Below are 21,491 nucleotides of genomic sequence, written 5' to 3' on the forward strand. Positions count from 1 at the left end.
TATATTTCTGTAATTTATTAATCGCGATTAAAGCAAAACAAATTAACCTTTTCATCTTAATAAATCCTTCTCATAGTCCCTGTGGGGGTAATAAAAGTGTTTATGGGGTGATTGGCATCTTTGCCCAGAAAACAGCACTTGCAACTTCCCTGCCTTTGACCTGGTGGCAAGACGTACTGCTTTACGGCAGCCCAATACAAACTAATGGTGCGTTCACCTGCACTCACTTCAAATGCCCTGTGATGAGTCGCTTGAACACAGTGGTGCTTTTTTTTTATTTTATTATTAAATTAAACACTGGTGCTTTTTGGTCACTTCATCGCTCCAGTGACGTCATTCCCAGGGAACGCGTGTGCGCGCGCAGCAGGGTGACAGGGGAGACAACTGGCTGATCACTTCCCTTATCATAAACAGCGCTTTTTATGAATGACCAACTTACTGAGTTACTAAAGGATGTGTTTACTCAAAATGTAGGCTCATTCAAGATTAAGTGTTTTAATTTCGCCCCAGTACTTTTAGGATGCCTCCCGCTGCCCATCTCACTGAAGCAGAGGGAGGAGCTACTGCAGAGTGTTTACGACAGTGACATAACCAAAAGAGACCTTTAGGGGGAGCACTAAGCAAAAGTTAATTAGTTCTGCTTTAAGTCCCAGCTCTAATTAGAGTTGGGCAATATTATGATTTTTTTTTTTCTTTGTAAAATTACTGTCTTGATTTTATACGATTTCCTTTCATTCCTATTATTTAGACTTTTGTAAAGTTATTTACCAATTAAATAAAACAAACCAATTCACCTACTTAAAATCATCGCCCTAGATGGGAAAAAGGGATAAAAGATCATTTAGGTCAAGTTAATTTTCAAACATTTTAAAAATGTAAGTACAATGAACATCAAAAAAAAAAGGCAGACATGCAAAACTTCAAGTTCTTTTAGTCACAGTCTTTTTACTTTGTTTAACTAAAGTGGTTTAGCATTAGCATCACTTGCTACATAACAAGGCAGCGTATCAGTCTAGTGATTTCCATTTGTTTTTGAGGGAACACTCATGTTAATAAAATCCTTCAAGGAGTCTTTCGAACCCCTCATTTTCCACAGTTTGGACAATAATATGTTTTACAAGATAAAACGTTACTGCTTTGGCTACATTAGGTCTGGGTGATATGGACCAAGTCCATTTATTTACATTTTTTTTCAATATATTTTTACAAGAAAAACAATAATGGGTCAAAGTCAGTAGATAAAAATGTGACAAAGACCCTTTTATTAATCACTAGTAGCACGATATCAACATTTTGTGCCACTTTTGACTTTTTCCTTCATTAAGGCTGAAATGAGTGATTAAGTTATGTAATGTTGCTAAACCTTTCAGGACGTTGTCCCTTTAAGAAGTGTGTAAACAGCCCTGTGAGCTTCGCAACAGCAGAGCCCTTAGCCCTAATATTTTTCTCATTCTTGTCCCTAGGTGATGAATTTGCTTCAGTTTTTCTGATTCGTCACTCGGCTCAGGTGAACGCCGCCACAGTCGGTGCCGTGGAGACGCCTCTGCACCTCGTCTGCTCTTTCAGCCCCAAAAAACACTCGTCGGACGTTATGAGCGGAATGGCACGGATAGCCGAGGCTCTGCTGAAGACCGGAGCCAACCCCAACATGCAGAACAGCAAGGGCAGGTACGTCACCTGACACTGGGTTTCCACTGGATGCATAACTACTCTCTAACGTCTCCACTGCGAAACTGCTGCGTAATCTGCCGTGTCTCAATCCCCACCGCCTCCGTCTGTGTCTGTGTAAATAATGCAGCAAGGACTCAAGAGATCTCGCTAAATCCTGCGTAATCATACGATATAGTGAGTTATAGTGAACACAAAAAGAACCACAAAGCTGATTGTGTCCTTGTAGAGGAACAGAAGGAAATCCACTCCAATCTTCCTCTTTTGTGGAGGTCATTGTGCTCCAATCATGGATAAGGTCAATATTTATGTTAAATATGATCCACTGCCGCCCTGTCTGGGGTGTAGCTCCACCTAGTGCATGAAAAAAGCTGGAAATAGGCACCAGCAGACCCCCATCACCCTGAAAAGGAACTAGAGTAGGGCCCTATACAATCTATTTTATTTTTTTACAAATTCTGTCATTTCTACATATATATTTTTTATTTCAGTTTTTTTAGAACTATTTATCAATATTTTCAGAAAAAGTGTTTTTAATTCTTGTGAGGCAACAAAATAAATGATAATAAACTCAAAAATAAAAAATGTAATTTAAAATAAGCTACTATTAAAAAATAGATATAAATTGTAGTGACATGGATTATTCTATTTATTTATTTTAATTATATATAAGTCATATAAAGTGGATATAGGGCTGTACAAGGCAGTCGGAAAATGGATGGAAATACAATCCATCTTCAACAGTATTTTATTTTGAAAAGAAAATAATCCAATAATTCTGACCTCCGGCCAAAATAGGTCTGCATCTCTGTTGGAGGGCTGTGGACTGACAGTTGTTACTCAGCAGTGACGGACCATATATGCACGCGGTGGAAATGGACACATTGGCTCCATTTACGTGGGAGCTTTAATTCCCTTTTAATTCAGAATATAAGTTAAATCATCTTTAAACTGACATTGTAAACACTTAATTCCAAATGCAAATGTAATTCCAAAATTAAACTTAAATCCAAATTAAGTGGCTGGTTTATTGTGATTTTAATTCTGATTAAATATTTCCTCAATCTTGTAAACTCTTAATTCTGGTCGTCCTGTCGCGATGACGTGCTGGTGACAACATAATCCAAGATGGCCACCCGGACTTGAGCCGAGACTATTTATTTATTTATTAAGAGTCTTAGAAGACATGGATGTAATGAAAAGAGTGGATGGACGGATGCATAAACATGCGGACATTCACACGCGCACACAAACTTATTACACACGCATGGACATCTGCACACGGAACAGGCTTCATTTGGCAATGAAGCACCAGAGCTTCACTAATGATGTGCAGATTATTTCTCACTCAACGTCCTGTATAGTGGAGGTAGAACAGCTGTTGCACTAACCACTGGCTTTGATTGAGCCAAGTATCATCATCTGCCTCCCTTCTTCGTTACTCTATCTCCTCCTCGGCTGATGAAAGTGAAACGAGCTGCTGCTTAAATATTACAATAACACTGAAAACAGTTCTTATCACGTGGTCTTCTGTTGTAGCTGAAAAGAAAAGGTTTATATGTTTTTTTCCGATAGACGTGTAACGTCACATTCGCCCCCTGTCCAATCAGAACCCTTCCCAACCCACAGATCTAAAGCGGAATTGAATAAAGCAGAATAAATGTGTTTTCTATGTAAACCTCAATTCGGAATTGCTATTTCCATGTAAACACGAAGCAGAACATTTTAAAACCGAATAATTTAATTCGGAATAATTAATTCCGAATGAAAAACATGACCATGACCAATGACTTTAATGGAAGCGTATCAGCTCTGTTGCTGTTACGCTGCAGATATGCATCCAGTGTAAATTGGGGGTGACCGTCTGCGAGGAGTAATGAAGGAAAGCTCCTGTAGAACATGTGATTGTTCTAAAAACTGTCTTTTGTTGCTTTTAGAACTCCGTTACATGAAGCGGTGTCTTCAGGGAACGAGCCGGTATTTAAGCAGCTGCTGCAGTGCAAACAGTGAGTCCTGCTGCTCATCATAGTGAATATACTGTGTCACTGAGAGTGTATGCAGAGTAATCCTACATGTAACCTGTCGTCAGGCTTGATCTGGAGCTCAAAGACCATGAAGGCAGCACTGCTCTCTGGCTGGCTCTGCAGTACATCACCGTGTCTTCAGACCCGTCAGTTAACCCTTTCGAGGACGACGCCCCGGTGATGAACGGCACGTCGTTTGATGAGAACAGTTTTGCAGCACAGCTCATCCAGAGGGGCAGCAACCCTGATGCTCCCGACTCGTCCACAGGTGCCACGCCTTTCCAACAATCTCCGTAATGTCTGTAGGCCTGTAGCTTTATATACATCTTTCATCTTATTTGTTGTAGGAAACTGTCTCATGCAGAGAGCGGCTCGTGCAGGCAACGAGGCAGCTGCTCTTTTCTTAGCCACTCACGGTGCAAAGGTCAACCATGTCAACAAATGGGTGCGTATTAGCATTTTTAAAACATGCATGCATACAAAGCAACATACTAATAGTAGCATCTTTATCCTACCAGGTTGAGCCCTCCCCCCCACAATGCATTACATTAGTTTATTAGTTGTTTTACATATCTAGGGATGGGTACCTTTCACATTTCAACCGATACTGGGTACCTGTGAATACTAGGCACTAGTCAATGGTACCAATTTTCTGTACTTTTGTGTGGTAACAAATGGTAATAATAAAATCTTAAAATGTTTTACCATAATTATTTCTCATGTTAGTAATCGATTTATCGAATTAGTAGCTAAAGACTTTTTATTTTGCAAATTCAAGGTTTTTTTTTCCCACCACAGTTTTTTCTGACTCTTTTTTTTGGGTTACTGTAGCCAGATTTGTCCAAATTGCAGTGAAGAACACAAGTTGGAGGAATGCAGTGAAAGCATGCTGCCCAAATGTAGGAACTGTGGAGGGGAGCACTGAGTTATGGACAGAAAATATGAAATAAGGAAGAAAGCAGAGGAAGTGAAGAAAGTAAAGAGGTTTAATGACTTCAGCTATGCTGAAGCAGTGAAAAGAGTAGAGAACGAAAAAGAAGAAAGATAATGGGAAACAAAACAAACAGTGCAGTAGCAGAGAGAGGAGAGGGAAAAACTAACAATGGTGACCAATCAGAGAAAAGAGGATATCAGTGGAACGTTACTTTGGATAAGTTAGTCCTATTTATTGCATATGTGATCAATTGAACTGACCAGACCAAACAGAAGACTAAATATGACGGAGCTGTCATGGTAGGAAGTTAAAAACATGTTGAAGAGTGACAGCAAAGCTAAATCCTGAAGCTTGAAAATAGTTGAATGACTGAACCTCATTTACTCTTTATTTTGGGATTGTTTTATGCATTTTAACTCTTAAGGAAGATCAAAGCAATAAAGTGGCACTTTTGACAATATATCTGATGTTTGCAGTCATTTTTAAGTGCATCGAAAAAAACAATCGAAAGTCAAATCGGAACTCAAATTTTTCTTTAAAAAATTGGAAATTTTGTCATTGGCAAAGTCACCCAGCCCTACAAACCAACAACTGTTTGCATTGTGGCAACATATGTTTTACACATTTTTTCATCACGAAAACCCTGACCTACAACTATCTACCTTTAATGCACAAATTAAAAAGCAGCTCTATGTGACAGGCCTCTATATTGTGAGTATTTCATTTGCATTTGTGCACATTGCTGAAAACCTGTGTGCGAATGGCAGAAATGAACTTATTTACTGTATAGCTCGGCCTGATTCCTGAGTCTACGGCTCTGAAAGCTGAGTCAGCATCTCTCAGTTAACCTTTTTCAGCCAAAAGAACCAAGTTTTCGTTCGCTGTTGTGCATTGTTGTGTTCAGGTCCTGCGTGGAAAACTGCTTACTCTTCCACACCCTCACTGTCACAAGGATGCGTTTAGGTATCGAAATATGATAGTTTGATTTTACGTGAATCAGTACCAGGTAGTACCGAAGGAATTCAGTTGGTACCTAAAAAGGTACAGATTTTGGTACCCATTCCTAATGTTTTTAGATACTATTGCTGTCTAACAGAGTATATAAAAATTATATTTGCAGAATGTCTGACATGTCTTTAGTTGGGTTGCTGTAATGTGGAGTTGTTTTTGAATCGTGTGTCCCCGTCCCAGGGGGAGAGTGCGCTCCACACAGCGTGTCGTAGTGGCCTTGCTGGTCTAACAGCTGAGCTGCTCCTACAAGGAGCCAACCCCAACCTGCAGACCCAGAAAACTCTGCCAGATGACTCTCTGGATGTAGCCCTGCAGACCCCTCTCCATATGGCCATCGCTCACAACCATCCAGATGTTGTGTCTGTTATTCTGGAGCAAAAAGGTGCTGACTACATAGCTTTTCAAAATACATTACAGTAAACCAATGACATCATTTGTATTTTTTCTGCAGCCAATGCACTTCATGCTACAAACAACTTCCAGATCATTCCAGACTTCAGTCTTAAAGATTCCATGGACCAGACAGTCCTGGGATTGGCCCTCTGGACAGGTACCCAGCTACGCACCTCAAACATCACTGTGTGTATGTCATTGTAGATGATTGTCTTGTCTAATACAATGGTTCCCAAACAGGGGTACGTGTACCCATAGGGGTACAGGAGCACATTGCAGGGGGTACTTGGAAAGATTTAACAATTAATTTAAAAATAATCAGGAAATGTTCCTAGTTTGTTTTAGGCAATTGTTTTGTTGACAAATTCACCACAAACTAACAGTACTATTGCTCAGTAAAATAGTATATTTCTTGTAATTTATTGAAAAATAATTATTTTATGCTGTAGATTTGTCCTATTTGTCACACTTCTGACAATAAATAGCTGTATTTTACAAAGGAGACTTCATTTACTTACTATTGAAATAATCACATAAAAGTTGTAGTTTAACTAAATTCCATTTTAAATTCTTTCTTTTATTCTTTGTCTCAAATTTTATGACAGAAGCAACATCAAAACAATAAAAGCAATACATTGAACACAAATGTTCTGATCACTGTCTCTAAATGCTTGTTCATGTGGATCTTGTTGGTTTTTTCTTTCTTACTATAGACTATATTTTGTTAAGCGCTTTGAGATGACTTTGTTGTTAATTGCACTATATAAACAAAGTTGAATTTAATTTAACTATACAGTGAAAAACAAACAAGAAATAGTTTTAACAATTTTTACGTAATTTGTCCTTTGCTCTCATTGTTTTTAATTTGTATATTAATTCTTAGGGAAACAATGTTTGAGACACATTCAGAGTTTAGGAGAGCCCACTGTTCCACAAAATGTCTATGAAATTATGGAGAGAGTACTGATGATATGAAGTGGGGGTACACATGATTTGATAAAAATACGAATGGGGTACACGTGGCAAAATGTTCTTCCTGGTTTCCATCAGGTATGCACACCATAGCAGCTCAGCTGCTGGGCTCAGGGGCTTCTATCAATGATACCATGTCTACTGGACAAACGCTGCTTCACATGGCCATCCAAAGACAAGACAGCAAGAGCGCCCTCTTCCTTCTAGAGCATCAAGCAGACATCAACGTTAGGTAACGACAACCTTTAGCTGTTTGATGAAGTCATGTGACCAATACGACCAATAGTTAAGTTGGTTTTTTTCCTTCTCCTCAGGACCCAGGAGGCACAGACGGCTCTACAACTGGCCATCAGTAACCAGCTGCCACTGGTGGTGGATGCCATCTGCACTAGAGGAGCTGATATGTCTGTGATGGATGACAAAGGGGACCCCCCCCTGTGGCTGGCTCTGGAGAATGGCCTCGAAGATATCGCATCAACCCTGGTAATACAAACGCTCGTACAAACCTTCCACTCTTGGTCCCCTGGTAAAGACTTTTGTCCTTAAAGGCCCACCGTGGACTTTTTGACCTTAAGAGTTGACCCATATGAGTTATTTTAAATGGTTCCTCAGGACAATATACAGCGCTTGACAGTATCAATGCTCCGAGCGGGGCTTCCCTCTTGAAATAACAACTAAGTAAGTTTGGAGGTGACGGACCGTCTCTGGGCAGGTCATGTGACCTGGAGAATGCCTGGAGAACGTTTTCACTTTACGGCAGTCACATGACCACAGGCTTGGATATATGTAGTTCCCACGTGACGTCACAACATACGGGCAGCTGAAATGTGTTTAGCCTCTGTTTACAGCCAAAAGAGCATAATACGGTAGTTTGTGTTGGGTTAATGGTGCACTAATCACCTCAATATTTCAGTTAAACGTGGATTCTTTAGTGAGGGAAGTCGGCAAGTCAGATCCGTAACTTTGGGATAAGGATTGGCTCTAAGGGCTGGGTTCCTGGCTGGTCCTGGCGACTCGGTGCGCACAGGGTTGCCCATCCCTTGTCCGCCGCGCCGACCCTCGGCGAAGGGGGATGGGCGAGGCCAGGGAGTAGGGGGGAAGCGCCACCGGCGGCTGCTCCTCCAGCCACAGCGTGAGCCCAGCCCCACTTCACACCCCAGCCCTTAGAGCCAATCCTTATCCTGAAGTTACAGGTCAACTACTGTCTGCATGCACAATCAAAAGATCAGGGATGCTGGCCCGACTGTTTGTTGATTTTTGCGCCAGTGCTGCAGCGCTTGTGGCCACTAGGGGCTTTTGCGTGAAAGTTACCGGTCTAGCGCCCCTAGTGGCCAAAAGTTACAGTGTGCCTTTAATAATCAGAATGAAATTCACTGCATGATTGGAACAGACTAAGGGGAATTTTAATTAAACCATTGTTGCTGTTAACTGTAATTCATCATGTACTTCTCCTCCCCCCCCCCCACCCCTCTCCACAGGTGCGTCATGGTTGTGATGCCACTTGTTGGACCCAGGGTCCCACTGGCTGCCTGCAGACCCTCCTTCACAGAGCTGTGGATGAGAACAATGAAGTCTCAGCCTGTTTTCTTATCCGCAGGTTCGTAGTTAATCAATACAATTATTTTATAATAAAGAAATCATCTTAAAAGGATCCACTAGCGATAGCTTGCCAACATTAACTATGACTTAATCCCAGGTTTTAGCTGCTTTGTGTGGCTCATTTTCTGTCTTTTGTTTGCAGTGGATGTGATGTGAACAGCCCCAGAAAGCCTGGCCCCAATGGGGAGGGGGATGAAGAAGCACGAGATGGACAAACACCCCTCCACCTGGCGAGCAGCTGGGGACTGGAGGAGGTGGTGCAGTGCCTTTTAGAGTTTGGAGCTAATGTTAACGCACAGGTCAGGTGGTGTTGGAACACTTTGACTTTGGGGAGTGTGTGGTGTTTGTTTAACAATGTGTGTTGTTGTGTTTTTGTTTGCTAGGATGCAGAGGGCAGAGCTCCCATTCACGCTGCCATTAGCAACCAGCACAACGTCATCATTCAGCTCCTCATCTCTCATCCAGACATTCGCCTCAACCTCCGCGACCGCCAAGGCATGACGCCCTTTGCCTGTGCCATGACGCACAAGAACAATATAGCAGCTGAAGCCATCCTGAAGAGAGAGCCTGGTGCAGCTGAACAGGTAACGCAGCCTAGTGCTTTAAGCTTTTGCCAGGCCGTAAGGAGGTCAGGTTTGGGATTAATTTCAATCATTAGACCACGGGCTACAGCCGGGTTCGAACGCAGCTCGGTAAATAAATGGTCAGGTGATGGGTTTCAATTAGCACTAGCAAGATGGACCTACCGTCCAGGGTTCTCACCCGCACAGTTGAGCATAGGGGCCCCAATGCTGTGATTTTGATCCCCTACACTGTGATGTTGTGACTTGGCGTTTCTGTTTTGTTTTTTTTGTCATAATTGTTGCACACTTGGACACAAAAGACCTCCAGGCGTTCATGGGTTGTTTGAGCTCTTTTTAATCTGCATAACTCAGAAACACATGAAGCAAATATATAGGCTGGTGAACTCTGTGAATCTGCAACAGTTTTGCATTTTAATTACCAAGCGGACCAAACTTTCTAAACCAGCGATTCTCAACTGGTGGGTCGGGACCAAATGTGGGTCGTGAACCTGTACTGGGTGGGTTGCTGACAGCTGGTTTAAAAAAAAAAAAAAAGAAAACCTTAATGTCTCATTTTAGACTTGTATTTTATTTTGAAAGAAACTTTTTTTTTTTGACAGGCATGCTGTAAAATGCATGTTGCAGCGGAAAACATAGATTTATGTTTAAAAAAAGATTGTGTTTTCAACATCTCTTTTTGAAAAACTAAATTTAGTTGGTTGAATTATTAAAAAAAAAGTGGGTCGTGATTTAATGACCTTGGCAAAAAATGGGTCCCAGGGTGAGACCAGTAGAGAACCCCTGATCTAAACATTTCTTATTGAACAGAATACTTCCACTTCCAAGAAAGACAAAAACAACACTTCTGTCAGAAAAATGAATTTTCCAAAGGAAATCTTAAAACAAACCATCAGAAACGTAATTAATAATAAACATTTCCACGCTCATTGTGATTATGGGTTATTTTGAATTGTTTCGTGTATGCGTGTGTGTCGCCTGCAGGACGTAAGAGCGCTGAGTGTGCGTGCATGCTCGTTGCCGTGACGATAGTTTGCGTGATTGCTGTGTGCTTCTGCCCAGTCACTGACGGAGCTATGCCATCACTTTCTGTATTTAGTCCTGGTTTGCTTTGTCACATTGTAGAGGTCTATCGATATGGGATTTTCAAAAGCCGATACAGATACCGAATTTTTTTTTTTTAAATTTTTTTATTTCAGCCGATGGCCGATATACTTTTTTAAAAAGCACATTGATTATGTAAGACAGTTGAAACACTCATATGATATAAATGTAAATATTAGAAATTAGATTAAATACACCAATAGATCTTTAAACATACCCGTACACAACCAAGTAAAAAAAAATCCTTATCCTATTCTGGATAGAATAAGGATATTTGATCAGGCACTATTATATTATATCCTTAACCTATTATATCAGCTTTTTATTTGTAAGCCTATTGGCTTCTACCTCTCCCATGCACATGCTATTATTATTATTTTTCTTTTGGTTGTATATTCATACATACGAATGGATGTTTTTATGTTCTTCCTTTTTCCTTTAAAGTGCTAAATAAAAAAAATAAATGAATAAATCGGCAATAAATCGGCCGAGATTGAAAAAAGTCGCAACGGATCATTCTACTTGCGTGCGCATGGGTGTGAATATCGTCAAGTTGAAACTGGTTTGTGCTAAAGACATCGGCTTCATTGTGGTCAGAGCCGTGTTCTGTCTGGAGCCTGACCCAATAAAGCTCTAATGCAGCCATCATTACATCACGTGTGCGTCTTAAATCCCTCATGTTTCACACCACACAGGTGGACAACAAAGGGAGGAACTTTCTCCATGTGGCCGTTCAGAACTCAGACATCGAAAGTGTCTTGTTCCTCATCAGCGTCCAAGCAAACTTCAACTCCAGGGTTCAGGACGCAGCCAAACTCACCCCTCTGCACTTAGCTGTTCAGGCTGGATCTGAGATCATTGTCCGCAACTTGGTAAAGTCCAGGAAACACACACACACACACACACACACACACCATGCATTCTGCATTATGTGTGAGGTGTTGGTGAGTTAACATTACTTCCTTTTTGCAGCTGCTTGCTGGAGCCAAAGTGAACGAGATGACTAAACACAGACAGACAGCGCTACATTTGGCTGCTCAGCAGGACATGGCAACCATTTGCTCCGTGTTGCTGGAAAACGGAGTTGATTTTGCTGCTGAGGATGAAAACGGCAACAATGGTCCTCTTTCCGTTTATTTATGATGTTGAATTCATGTAATGAGCAAATGTTGGTACTGGAGGAAGTTAACAGAAGTTACGTCATTGTTGGTTTTTCTTTCACAATCAATACAGAAATGTCTGTTAGAAGTAGAATTAGAGAATTTATCTTCAATATTGATTTCTATTTATTTAGACATTGATCAATGGTTTGGTTAATACCATTTCTGTTTTGATTTCCTTCAGGATTAATGAAGTATTATCTTATGTTGACATTCCCAAACTGAGTGTGTAACTACTTTAAATTTACAGCGCTGCATCTGGCTGTCATGCAGGGTCGCCTTAATAATGTCAGAGCCCTCCTCACAGAGTCCACCATCGACGCAGAGGCCTTCAATCTCAGGTAAAATCATACATCTCAGTTATTTTCCAAAGCCCAAAAATGTATTTGTTGTATATGAAAAAAGAAGAATGTATTTAACATAAGTGTTGACTTCTTTGTTTTTTACAATTTTGGTTATTGTAAACGCATAAAATATTAACCTATTCTATTAACTTATTTCTTCTGTATACACACATTTCAAACTTTTTTTTTTTTGTTACACAGAGTATATTTGGGATTGTGTCACTTTATTTAAACACCACTGCGTAGCTGATAGTCCTTTAAAATGAGCAGAATCTCTGCATCAGGATTAGTCTTGTTTCTTCATTACTACATCCAAGCTGTTGTTTAGTTATTGGTCCCTGCAGGTTTTAATACAAGGATTACCAATAATCTTTATAGTCCAAATGATATGCTTAGTATTGATTTCAAAATAAGTGTCGGTATTATCTAAGGGTGTAAGAATAAAATCAATCTGTTGATAAATTGCTATATTTCACCACGTGATTATCGTATCAATCCAAAAAATGTCCATATTGATTATTTTAATTGTGTTTTTAACAAAGCAAACCATTTAATTGCGCTAACATATGCATAGCATGTAAACACCTGGTCACTAGGTGTCAGTGAACGCACCATCAGACTTTGTTAAACTACCTCACACATCAATGCATTGTAGCTGGAAGTTGATTGTACACATAGTGGGCGCTTTTATAAATGTACTGTATGTGGGTACTTTTTTTAGAACTTAACAGAATCTGTTTTAGCAAAAGTTAAACTTTTAAAAAATGTAATTTGAAAGCTTGATAAACGTACCACTTTTTTTTATGTTAATACTTGAATTACATTTACTTGAAATGAATAAAATGGTATTTCATACCATTTTGTGCTTGTAAAGGTAAAATGTAATTATTGATATCGCGATGTATATCATATTGTTTAGTATCGGAATATGTTGCACCGTGACATGCAAATTGTATCGTCAGATTCACACCCTCCTAGAAATAACATATTCGATTTAAGCACGTCAGACTTTATATGGACGTGTTTTTTAAAAGTGTTGCAGTCCTCAGTAGATCAACTGGTTTTAGATCAAAGATCACTGTGTATTCTTTACTGTTCACTGGTACGGCCATATCTCACATACTGTGCAGAAGTTTGGGGAAATAATTACAAAACAAATTCACAATCAGTAGTTAAACTTCAAAAGTGAGCAATACGCTATATACATAACGTCAGATATTGAAATCATACAAACGCGTTGTTCCATGAGTCAAAGTTACTCAAATTTGCAGATTTAGTTGTTTTTCTAACTCATCAAGTTGTGTTTAAGGCCAAGAATAAATTACCTGAAAACATTCAAAAGCTCTTTATTGAGAGGGAAGGCGTTTATACAAACTGAGAAATAAAGTTAATTTTAGGTCTGTGTGTGTGTGTGTGTGTGTGGAACAGTTTACCAATGGAAATTAAAGAGTGTACAAAATGTAAAGAAAATGTCTTTACGTTGTATGACAATTTTGAAAGTGTATAATATGCTTCCACCCACTCCCTTTTTGAACACAAAGTATGTGTATGCAGTAATATATGTTAGAGGTGTCCCGATCCGATATTGATATCGGTCAGATATCAGCCAGAAAATGAAATCTAAAATCTCCGATATAACCGCTCTGATTAGTTTCTGTTGTTTGTGTCTCCGCCCTCAGTTGTTCCCACCATATACTGACAGTAAAAAATAACTGGTGAACTTGAATTGTTGACTATTGTTCTCTGTTTGGGTAACATCACTTGATCAATTTTTTTCTAACATTCCACACTACAAAATAAGTCATAAAAGTATGTATAGTGCGTGCTGATATCGGATTGATATGGGCCAATACTCAAGGCTGCAATATCGGTATCGTATTGGACGTGAGAAAGTTGTATCTGGACATCCCTAATATATGTAATGGTTTTGTTTTTCTTTGTTTTTTTTTCTCTGGAGGGAAGCCATCAGCATCAAATGTTGTTTATTGTAATATTGTTTTTTGTATTATTGTATTTGTTTCAAATAAAACAAAACATCATAAAACAGGGGCAGTATTATGAAAAATTCACTTTATAATGGTTTTGCTACAGTGATAAACATTGTTTTAGCATCATTCAGAGGGCCAATGTTTCCTCCCTCCATTGTTATTGCACATTTTGTAAAAAAAAAAAAAAAAAGTCAGCTCCAAACTGGCAAGTTGGATAGAAATCTGTTATCCCCGCCACAAAGTGTGGAAGGGGGATATACTGTAGGTTTGAGTTCCATCCATCTGTCTGAGTTAAAGGGGACAGCTTTTCTCAGAAACTGTTTAAGATAGGATATCCAAATGTGGTGTGTGGCTTCAGGGTATCAACACCTTGATAGAGTTTGAAAATGAGAAGCACGCAATTATTTCTTCCGGTGTTATTGCCCTTGTGTCGATTTTTTTTTTACTCCAACTTATTTATTTGACAGGGACAAACAATGCCGTCAGACATAGTTACAGCAAAAAGATTCAACTATATGAGTGTATTAGCTAATGCTAATTCTCAACTCCTGTCCCTGGTTGAGTTTTTCACTAGATACAAAATGTATAAAAACACAATCTTAAACGCATATTAAGTTATTTACAACAGTGATCCAGCATTTATACATCACACATTCAGCTCACACAGATACACTAACTCATCACACCGCACTCGCACTATTAAAAACATAACTTGAACCTGGACGTGAACAATTTAAACTCTGCGATACCCATGTGAGATGGGTAGGCAGTGTGTTCCACAGTTTGGCCTGTTTGATGGAAAAAGCAGACTGATCAAACGTGGCATCTTTAAAGGGGACAACTTTTCTTAGAAAATGGTTTAGTTAGTAATTTTAGATAATATCTTATGTATACATATAAGTTAGATTAAGGACATTTAGGAAAAGGTTGTGAGTTATGACAACCAATTTGACGGGGGATGTTAATGACTGTCTTCTTGTTGATATTGCGATACATTGTGATGTATATCGTATCGGGATATATTGTGAATTGTATCGTCAGATTCATGGCAATGCACAGCCCTAGTATTATCACAGAGCTGTAGTTGTCAACGAAAATGTTGCTTTCGTTAAAAAAAATAAAGATAAACACTTGATTTTTTTTTTTTTTTTTTTAAATGTTAAACATGGTGATGTGGTGGTTTTTCAGGGGTCAGTCACCCATGCATGTGCTTGGTCATTATGGGAAGGAGAACGCTGCTGCCATCTTTGAGTTGTTCTTGGAGTGTATGCCTGAATATCCTCTGGACAAAGCAGATAACGAAGGGAACACAGGTACGGGATGTATTTGGCTTTATTTAATGTGTGTGTGTGTATTATGTATGCGTCAGAGGTCTGATGAGAGAAATGTAACTTGTGTTTACTGCAGTTTTGCTCCTGGCCTACATGAAAGGAAATGCAAACTTGTGCCGTGCCATCGTGAGGGCCGGGGCTCGACTGGGAGTCAATAATAACCAGAACGTGAACATTTTCAACTACCAAGTAGCAACCAAACAGTTGCTCTTCCGCCTTCTAGGTATGTGGTCACACTCTGTTACCTGTCTCACTCTGTTTCTTGCTATGAAACACGTGTGTCGGCATTGAAAGCAGCAGCAGAGACTCTGACTAGGGGCGACCATGGCTCAGGTGGTAGAGGGGCCGTCCTCTGATTGAGAGGTTGGGGATTTGATCCCGGTCTATGCCAGTCCATGTGTTGAAATGTCCTTGGGCAAGACACTGAACCCCTAGTTGCTCCCAGTGGTTGACTAGCGCCTTGTATGGCAGCTCTGTCCCACTGGTGTGTGAATGAGTTGATATGTAAAGCACTTTGTGACCTCTGTCTGTGAAAGGTGCTATAAAAATAAACATTACTTACTGAATACAAAGTCATATTTCGATCTGAAGGATCATCAATAACCTCTTATCAGATTCTGTAAAAAGCGGACTAGAGCAGTAAGAATTTAAAAAAAAAATGGTTTAATCATGATTTCACTTCTAAAACAAATAAAGTAAGCATTCTTTTAACAAAGACTAATCAAACTTAAAGCTGCTGAAGACTATTTTTAACTTTTATCTGATAAAGACAGTGTGTAGGCCTCATAGATCAATAAATTAAAGATCATTTCTCAAAAAAAGGCTTAAATTAACACTCATGTTTGATTTGATCTCTTTTATTAACATTATAGGCATGTGGAGTCCTGTAGACGGATGCATACAAGTTATTTATTTAAGTTGGCAAAGAAAACATGTAATATTAAAGAATATGTATGTATATAGTTTTTTTTTTTTTTAATCAGTACTCTGGACACCCGTGTTTCTCAGATATGTTGTCCAAAGAGCCCCCCTGGTGTGATGGGTCCAACTGCTACGAATGTGCTGCCAAGTTTGGCGTCACAACACGGAAACATCACTGGTGAGTAGCAGGGTTGGTCTTTCTCTGCTTAAAGAAGCACTGAGGCTGTGACTGAATAGTCACTCCTATCTCCTTTTCGATCCACTTTTCCTTAACACCCAGAAGTGTGTAAGTGGCGGCCATGATAAGGAGCGTTCAAATCCTCTAAAAGCTAAGGAAAGGAGGCTCAATGCTTCCTTTATTACTTCCTTTAGCCTAGGAAATATTGATGGATCCTTTATCAAAGGAGACCACATAATGCTGACCCACAATTCCTTGCGGCGACAACTCATCAGAGTGTTCACAGAAACTCACAATGACATAAAACAGACACTTTGTTGTTGAAGAAAAATTAATCAGACATTTTTAGCCACATTATGTTTTATTCAACAGATTTCATTCACCAAGGAATGCTTTGTGCGGTTGTACATGTGTATGTCTACAATGTTATGTAGGATATATCTTGCATAAATGTAACAATTTCATAAAATCATACATATTTTGGATTAATGTTGATTAGTGAATGGAAGATGAGTGTGAGCAACCATTCTCAATGTGACGTTCTTTTAGTTTCACTTTTGTGCCTCGTAGCCTGGTAATCTCTTTTCATTTGATTTACATTCAAACCTTGTGATATGACATATCAGTGGTTAGAGGAACAGGGAAAAGTGTTATAAATGCGATTTTAGTCCATTTTCAGAAATTTGTGGACGTCACTAACCTTCACTGCCGTCTGATTATTACAGGGTCCCCACGGTCATGAAATTCCAGGAAAGGTTATGGAATTTGAAAAATTGATTTTCCAGTCTTGAAAATCATGGAGTAATTTAACTATTTTGGAAAAGTGTTGGAAATATTGTCTAAACCGCAAAGATGCTAAGCGTTATCGCAAAGTGGAAATACTGCATACTGGCAGCTAGGGATGTAACGATTAATCGTAAGGCAGTTAAAAATCGATTCATAGGTATCACGGTTCATATCGATTTTCTAAAAATTGAATCGCAGTACTTTTTTAAACAGCAGAGGGCGCTATGTATTTATCCTTCTCTTGTCTAAATGCTGAGGCGGCGGGCGAAATCTGCTACTACTATCTTTCTGGCCGCCTTCTATTCTTAAACATGTTCATAAATGATTCCTTACCCCTTTAGCACTGAAAAATATCTGTAATATTATGTGAATATCTGTAAAAGTCATGTTTTTCTATTAGCTCTGTCTGCTAGCATAGCATCTCTTCTTCACTGCACAGAATAACTGCATACCAACCGAACACTGGGTTACCAGCGTCCTCTGCTGGTCCAAACAAATATCTGACGTAAATACAGTGCAGACTGGTTTTTTTTTTTTTTAAAGTCCAATTGTTAAGGCACAAAATACATTTTCAGTTGCACTTTTAAAAAGAAAAAGAACTATTATGTAGTTTTGCATTGTTTACTAGAGGACCAGAATTTAAATTAATAGGCTTCTTCTTCATTTGTATTATTCCTTTATTTATTTCATTCAATATTTATTTTTAGTTAAATTGCATTGTTTTGAATAGTTTACCAAGGGATTCTTTTGACAATGAAAAATAAAAGGAAAATAATACAGTATTTTCTTGTTTTTTTCCCCAAAAAAATAAAGGAATATTTTTCATCATTTGTCTACAGTCCCATTTTGTAAAATAAATTGTGAGAGAATCGTATCGTGAACCCAGTATCGGGAGTTGAGTGAATCGTTACATCCCTACTGGCAGCATCATTGAGCAGGAGTCACAAGATCTCACAAATTCACATGAATTCACTCTCCAGGTTAGTTAGTTACACTAGTACACTAGAAAGGCGCGATCATTTTTGTGCTCTAATAGTCTTGAATAGAGTTGAACAGTTCAATCAATCAATCAGTCAATCTTTTATTTGTATAGCGCCAAATCATAACCAATGGTATCTCAAGGCACTTTACAGTAGAACAGTCTTAAGGACGGACTCTTCATTTTATGGATACACACATATGCATATATACGTATATACACATACATATGTATCCCACACCCAACATGAATTCATCATGGCGGCAAGGAAAACCTTCTGTTAAGCAGCAGGAACCTTGTGTGGATCCCATTCCTATGATGAACAGCCATCCATGTTATGCTGTGTTGGGTGTGTGCAGAGGAAAGGGTGGAGACAGAGTTGTTGAGACTCTGTAACTCCACACTAAGGATCCCACGGACAGTTCAGAACTAAGTCATAGACATTTGGTAAAATAATTTTTTAGAGTTTTGAAAAATCATTGTGGAAAAAGTATGGGAAACATGTTATTACGTTGCGTAGTGGAAAGGGGTCTGATTGTAAAAACACCGTGATGGCCTTTTCCCTAACACCTGCGTTCACACCGAACGCGACTGTAGCGCTGCAGTCGCTTCCATCGGCCCTGATGTGTCACTTGCACATAGTGGTATTTTTTGATCACTCCATCGCTCCAGTGACGCGATCACCGTGCGCGCGTGCGTGTGTGTGCGTGTTGAGCCGGTGACAGGGTAGAGAGAGGGTTGATCACTTCTTTTCCTTCTTGCTCCGCTTTTACGGTTTAAATGATGAACTTACGGAGATATTAAAGGATGAGTTCACTCAGAATGTGTTATGATCAGTAGATACTGTGGTTTTCAATAAGTTAACCGCTTTAATTTTGCCCCAATACATTTAGGAAGTTGTACAGCCCTTGAAGTTGCTTAACTCATTCAGTGCCAGCCATTTTTAAAATTACTACCCACTCAGTGCCAGCCATTTTAGAGCCTTTTGACTAATTTCTGACACTTTGACCAGAAAAAAAGGATTTTGTTTCTAGCTTGTTTTGTCCTTCTGTAATCAGCAGTTGAATAGAGGCACGTTTCACACAAATCGCCAGTTTGTGACAAAAAGCTGAAAAACGCCTTTTTCTGAACAAACCTGTTAGTGACAGCTCAACATTGGTTTCCTTCTATAAAACTACAGAAACAACACTGAGACCAGGCTTTTGATGGCAGCATTATTATTATTTTGCTATCTGGGTCAGAGTTGAATGGATTTCTTACTGTATTCTGGCCTTCCTCCAAGTTTCTCCCCCCGTCATTCTCCACACACATAACTTTCTCCTCATCCCGAACATGCCAAGTCTTGCCCCATTTTTTGATCGTTTTCTCTCACCATCACGACACTCAATAGTCCACTTAGTTCCACACATGCTCTGGTTGAGTGTGCGCTGTGAGCTTCTGGGAACTTCACCATCAACTCTCGTAGCGCCATTTCCTGTCTTGTCCTTTCCTCTCCCTCTGAGCTCTGCCCATCACAGGTGATCTCTCATCCAAAGGTGAGCTACTGCCACCTACATGGCACCAGTTGGTCACTACATCATTGTACAAGGTAGATTTTCACTGGAGAGTTTCATCACACTGTCTCCTAGCAACCCCAGCCGGAAAAACACAATTCACATCTATAGATGTGAATGGCACTCAATGAGTTAAAAAGTTTAGATTTTTCAACTTTGGTTGAGCGCGACCTCGTTGCTGAAATTAACAAGTCGCGTCGCTTGAGGGGAGATAACGTGAGGTTGCGTCATTTATATTGATTATAATGTAATCGAGTTGCTTCAATCACTTCAGTCGCGTTCAGTGTGAACGCACTTTAACACCTTTCCTTAACCCTGTTATGTCATCCATGTGGTTAAGGAAAAGTGGGTAGGAAAGGAGATAGGAGGGACTATTCAGACGTAGCCTAAAACGTGTGCTTTAATGTTTGCTGCTTTGCTTCCTTCCTTCCTTCCAGCCGCCACTGTGGGCGCCTGCTGTGCCACAAATGCTCTATTAAGGAGATTCCCATCATTAAGTTTGACTTAAACAAGCCTGTGAGAGTGTGCGACATCTGCTTTGACGTTCTGACTCTGGGTGGGGTGTCGTAGAGCTGTGGCCTGGAGGTCCTGGTTGAGAAATTCTGTGAGTTATGGACCGTCCCTGTGACATTAATATGATTATTAATATTATTATTACAGTCTATGAAAAACCATCAGCTCTAGGAAAACATCTGGAAGAGTAAGTGTAACTTATGTCTCTTAAATGATGATACTTGGACTCTGATTGGCTGCTTTGTCACAGATGGCCACACCTTAAAGCTGAGTGATGTTTAACTCTCATACCAATCCTGAGGCTTCTATTGAAACACATACAAGTAAAACCGGATAATGACGCCTGCTTAGCAGGTACTCCAACACTGAATTATTCACCTTTTCTTGGTTGGTTTCATTAGTCACTTTCAACTAATCCATATTCTCTACAAACAGAATAAAATGAGAATGTCTCAGTGTTAAACATGATTATTTTTGTTTGTTTGATATTATAAAAGTGGCACAAGTGAACAAAGAGGAAAAGGGAATAAAATTGTCAAAATAACTGCTCATGATTTTTTTTCTACGATGAAAAATGAGACATTCTCATCCACCGCTAAAAACAAAGTGTGTTTTGCCTTTGTGTGTCATTAATTCCATAGCCTTTATGTCAATGTTAAAATCATAAAGTTATCGTAGTTGCCAATTAATTTACATTCCATCATGGTTTGTGTCTGATCAGCTTTTCCCACATCGCTGCCTCATATCAAGTTGTGGTCTGGACGCCTCGCTAACGTTAGCTTCTTGATTCTAAAAGCCTAAACGGGTGCACTTTATCAACATCACATGACATTTCTGATCATGGCGCAGAGAATGTGGCGGGACGGCGTCTTTAAGTATTGTTAAATTGTACAGATAAATGTGTGATATTTTTGACCACTACAATTGTTTTGTACTTAAATGCAGTTTGTGCTTGTCATCGTGACAAAAAAACAAAAAAAAAAAACCCTGAAATCTTGCCTCTGTAATCTTTTATGCACATTGTTTAATCTTTTATGCACATTGTATTGTATCTGTATGCTCAGATATCTAGCCTGTTCCTTCCTGGTGTATTCTTTTAGAGAAGGGAAGAACAACTTTACATAAAGGTCATCAAAAAATCCAAAGCATCTACAATGTTTCTTCCGTCTCTTCATTACTGAGTGATTCACTGCAGCTGAACTTCATAATCTTCATATTAGCCTCAAATATTAGAATGGAACTTTTAATATATACTGTATAATATACAGCAGTGGTTCTCAAACTTTTTTTGGCTCAAGAACCCCTTTGTCCGACTACAATGTTTTGCTTAGAAAACTATTTAAAAACATCTATAAATCATAATGATGGAATGAATGAGTGATAACTCACATTTAAAAGAATGAATAAGTGAGAATAAAACAGTATTTATTGCAGTGGTTATCACCCTTTTTT

The 21,491-nt window shown here is 39.3% G+C and overlaps 1 protein-coding gene across 1 annotated transcript in view; it reads left to right on the top strand.

The window, feature by feature from the left end:
- The window catches only part of ankfy1 (ankyrin repeat and FYVE domain containing 1), a 34,320-nt gene extending 13,136 nt beyond the window's left edge, over positions 1 to 21,184 (top strand). The window contains exons 8-25 of the mRNA XM_028466812.1: positions 1,464 to 1,668; positions 3,606 to 3,674; positions 3,758 to 3,960; positions 4,040 to 4,137; positions 5,818 to 6,019; positions 6,089 to 6,187; positions 7,081 to 7,234; positions 7,317 to 7,485; positions 8,481 to 8,599; positions 8,744 to 8,900; positions 8,985 to 9,185; positions 10,982 to 11,158; positions 11,259 to 11,406; positions 11,697 to 11,787; positions 14,967 to 15,091; positions 15,186 to 15,332; positions 16,118 to 16,208; positions 19,964 to 21,184. Coding sequence (XP_028322613.1) covers positions 1,464 to 1,668; positions 3,606 to 3,674; positions 3,758 to 3,960; positions 4,040 to 4,137; positions 5,818 to 6,019; positions 6,089 to 6,187; positions 7,081 to 7,234; positions 7,317 to 7,485; positions 8,481 to 8,599; positions 8,744 to 8,900; positions 8,985 to 9,185; positions 10,982 to 11,158; positions 11,259 to 11,406; positions 11,697 to 11,787; positions 14,967 to 15,091; positions 15,186 to 15,332; positions 16,118 to 16,208; positions 19,964 to 20,096 — 2,588 coding nt within the window. The 3' untranslated portion in view covers positions 20,097 to 21,184. The remainder of the gene's footprint in view (positions 1 to 1,463; positions 1,669 to 3,605; positions 3,675 to 3,757; positions 3,961 to 4,039; positions 4,138 to 5,817; positions 6,020 to 6,088; positions 6,188 to 7,080; positions 7,235 to 7,316; positions 7,486 to 8,480; positions 8,600 to 8,743; positions 8,901 to 8,984; positions 9,186 to 10,981; positions 11,159 to 11,258; positions 11,407 to 11,696; positions 11,788 to 14,966; positions 15,092 to 15,185; positions 15,333 to 16,117; positions 16,209 to 19,963) is intronic.
- Positions 21,185 to 21,491: the final 307 nt, after the last annotated feature.

The sequence above is a fragment of the Gouania willdenowi genome, chromosome 14, assembly GCF_900634775.1.
Source record: "Gouania willdenowi chromosome 14, fGouWil2.1, whole genome shotgun sequence".
In the NCBI taxonomy this organism is placed as follows: domain Eukaryota; kingdom Metazoa; phylum Chordata; class Actinopteri; order Blenniiformes; family Gobiesocidae; genus Gouania; species Gouania willdenowi.